The sequence below is a fragment of the Monoraphidium neglectum genome (assembly GCF_000611645.1).
Source record: "Monoraphidium neglectum strain SAG 48.87 unplaced genomic scaffold scaffold06028, whole genome shotgun sequence".
Classification (NCBI taxonomy): Eukaryota; Viridiplantae; Chlorophyta; class Chlorophyceae; order Sphaeropleales; family Selenastraceae; genus Monoraphidium; species Monoraphidium neglectum.
Window position 1 is genome coordinate 1 of NW_014007605.1, and position 2582 is coordinate 2582.

At 62.4% G+C, this 2582-nt stretch overlaps 1 protein-coding gene across 1 annotated transcript; it reads right to left on the minus strand.

Moving 5' to 3' along the window:
* Window positions 1-39: 39 nt before the first annotated feature.
* On the minus strand, window positions 40-2505 carry MNEG_16133 (hypothetical protein; the record flags this gene model as incomplete). The annotated part of the gene is made up of 7 exons (XM_014035396.1): window positions 40-72; window positions 260-334; window positions 620-737; window positions 986-1056; window positions 1378-1479; window positions 1822-1912; window positions 2372-2505. Coding segments are annotated over 7 exons (624 nt in total), but the record flags the coding sequence as incomplete, so codon positions are not given.
* Between the last annotated feature and the right edge of the window lie 77 nt (window positions 2506-2582).

The window sequence follows — 2582 nt, forward strand, 5'->3', positions numbered from 1 at the left end:
GTGGGTGGGTGGGCGGGGGCATTTGATGGTGTTTACATGTTAACCGCCTGAGTTTTTCTCAGGTGGCGCGGACTGTTGATCGGCTTGGTGGGTAGGTTGGGTTGGCTGGTTGGTCGGCAAACCGGTGACCGAGGTGTCTGAAGAGGCCAGAGGGGTCGTAGGGTGTGCATGACTTGAAGCCAGGGCGCCGCATGCACCCCCACGGATCGCGCCAGATCAGATCACACTGAAACCAATCATGCCGCATCACCCCGCCCACCTGCGTGCCCTTGATGACGACCGTGTGGGCCGGCAGGTTGACGCCCCAAGCCAGGGTGGCCGTGCAGCACAGCACCTGGGGGCGCGACGGGTGGGTTTTAATACTGCATTGATGAAATGGTCTGCTTGGGCTGCTTGGAGGGGCTATCCCAGCAGTTCCAGATGCCTGGATGGGCTCCTCAGCTGGAAAAACGTGTGAAGCGGAGACCACGCGTGCGCAAGCGGGGCAGGCGCCACGCGCTATCAGTCACAAACCCCACCTGACACCAGGTCCACAGACAGCACCATGCATCTTTCAAACCCACGATTCTGAATAAGCAATCACCCCTTTAACACCACCAACCCCCCCCAAACCACACACCTTGATGATGCCGTCTGAGAAGAGGCGCTCCGTGAGGCTCCTGTCGCCGCGCAGCATGCCGGCGTGGTGCAGCCCCATGCCGCTGTCAAACAGCTCCGCCAGCTCACGGTTGCGCGACCTTTGGGGGGGGGGGTGTGGGGAGGGCAGCGCAAAGTTGTGTTTTTGCAACGGGCAAGGAGGGAATGAGATCCCCAAAGAGCAATAACAGTGTGCAGATGATGAGTTCATGGAAATGCATACAAGTGAGCACACACACACACAAACACACACACACACACACACACAAACAAACAAACACACACACACTCACAAACACACACCGGCACACATCACCCGCCCCCACCCGATGGTACCCGTCCGGCTCACTTGCGCACTTCCTTGAGGGCCATGCCGTACTGGGGGTGGTCGTCACCCAGGAACAGGGCCTCCTCACCATGCTGGGGGGGAGGGGGGAAGGGCAGCAGGGCAGAAGCAGGGCTGTTTGTTTGTGTGTGTTTGTGCGGGTGCATGTGTGTCAGGGGCTTGTATTGAGCATGGCGGGCTCCACAGTGCTGCCGGCTAGGAACTGGGACATGATGGGTCAACCCATGCATGGCCTCCCTTTTGGCTCGCCCCGCCCAGATGCCACAACCAAGCAGCAAAGAACCTTTGCCGTGCCGAGCGAGCTCATGCGGCGCCCGACACGCATGGCCCAGGAGCGCGTTTAAGCGAGCCTGCTTCGCCCTGCAAGGTCGTCGGTGCCCCTGGCCAGCGCCCACCTTTGCGGCCATCTCCGCCAGCACGCGGCCGGTCTTCCCGGTCTCCTTGCGGCTGTGGACGAACACCATCACCTGCTTGCCGCGCTTCAGGGCGTCCACCACCTTTCAAAATTCGAATTTGCAGGGGGGGAGGGGGCAGGCGGACGCAACAGGGGCGTATCGTTGGGGCCCGCAGTCCGCGTCTTGCGTTTCGCACCGCGCCGCCTCTGGCCCGAGTCTGTAAGCGCCGCCGCCGCTCCCAGCAGCCAGGCGGGGCGGGCGTAAGCACGACAGGGCGGCGCGCGCAAGGCGCCGCGCACGCCTTCGCGCCCGCTGTCGCCCCCCTCCCCGGTCCAAAAACAAATCAGCACACACCCCTGATAGCACGCAGACCTCACCCCTCCATCGCTGCGCCCTCCCCCAAGACTGGCCCTCCCTGCACCCACCCCCCCCCCCACGGCGCACCTTGTTGTAGCAGATCTCGTTCATGAGGTTGGTGCGCGCCGCCATGTTGGTCACGCTGACACCCAGGAACTCCATCGCCAGCGGGACAGGCCTGAGGGGGGGGGACGGAGGGGCAAACGATGGAGGGAGGCGTCTGGGCGTGTGGCAAGCACGGATGTCTGGCGTGGGCAGGCCCTTAGGAATGATCTTGTCCGATTGGCAGCAGCCTGCAGTGGCCCAAGCATCGGGACCCTTAAAGTGCTGGCGCAAATCATCATCTCCCCTTATGATCCCTGGCCGCCGCTCATATACCTCCGCGTCCTGCTTTCCTCTGTTCCCTCAACACGCAAGCGCACACACACACACCCTCTCGTACCCGCGCACACACACACACACACACACACACACACTCTCTCTCTCTCTAACACGCACACACACCTCAATACTCACATCCCGACACATGCACACACACATCCCATAACACACGCACACACACGCAACGCAACCCCTTCGCTCCTGCATACTCCTGGCAACAATTCATGAGCCTCCCCCCAAGAGCACGTCACGCCACGCCACCCGCCTGAACTCGGGCCCGAAGTGGAAGAGGCCGCTGGGGGCCACCCTCAGGAATGCCCCCACGTCCTTGTAGTTTGGCAGCGTGGCGCTCAGCCCCACCACGCGGATCATGCTCTGGCTGGCCTCGACCTGGGGGGGGGGCGGGGTGGGGGGGGGCCTGGTTCATGAATAAGTGTGGATGTGTTGGCGTGCAATAGGGTGTGGAG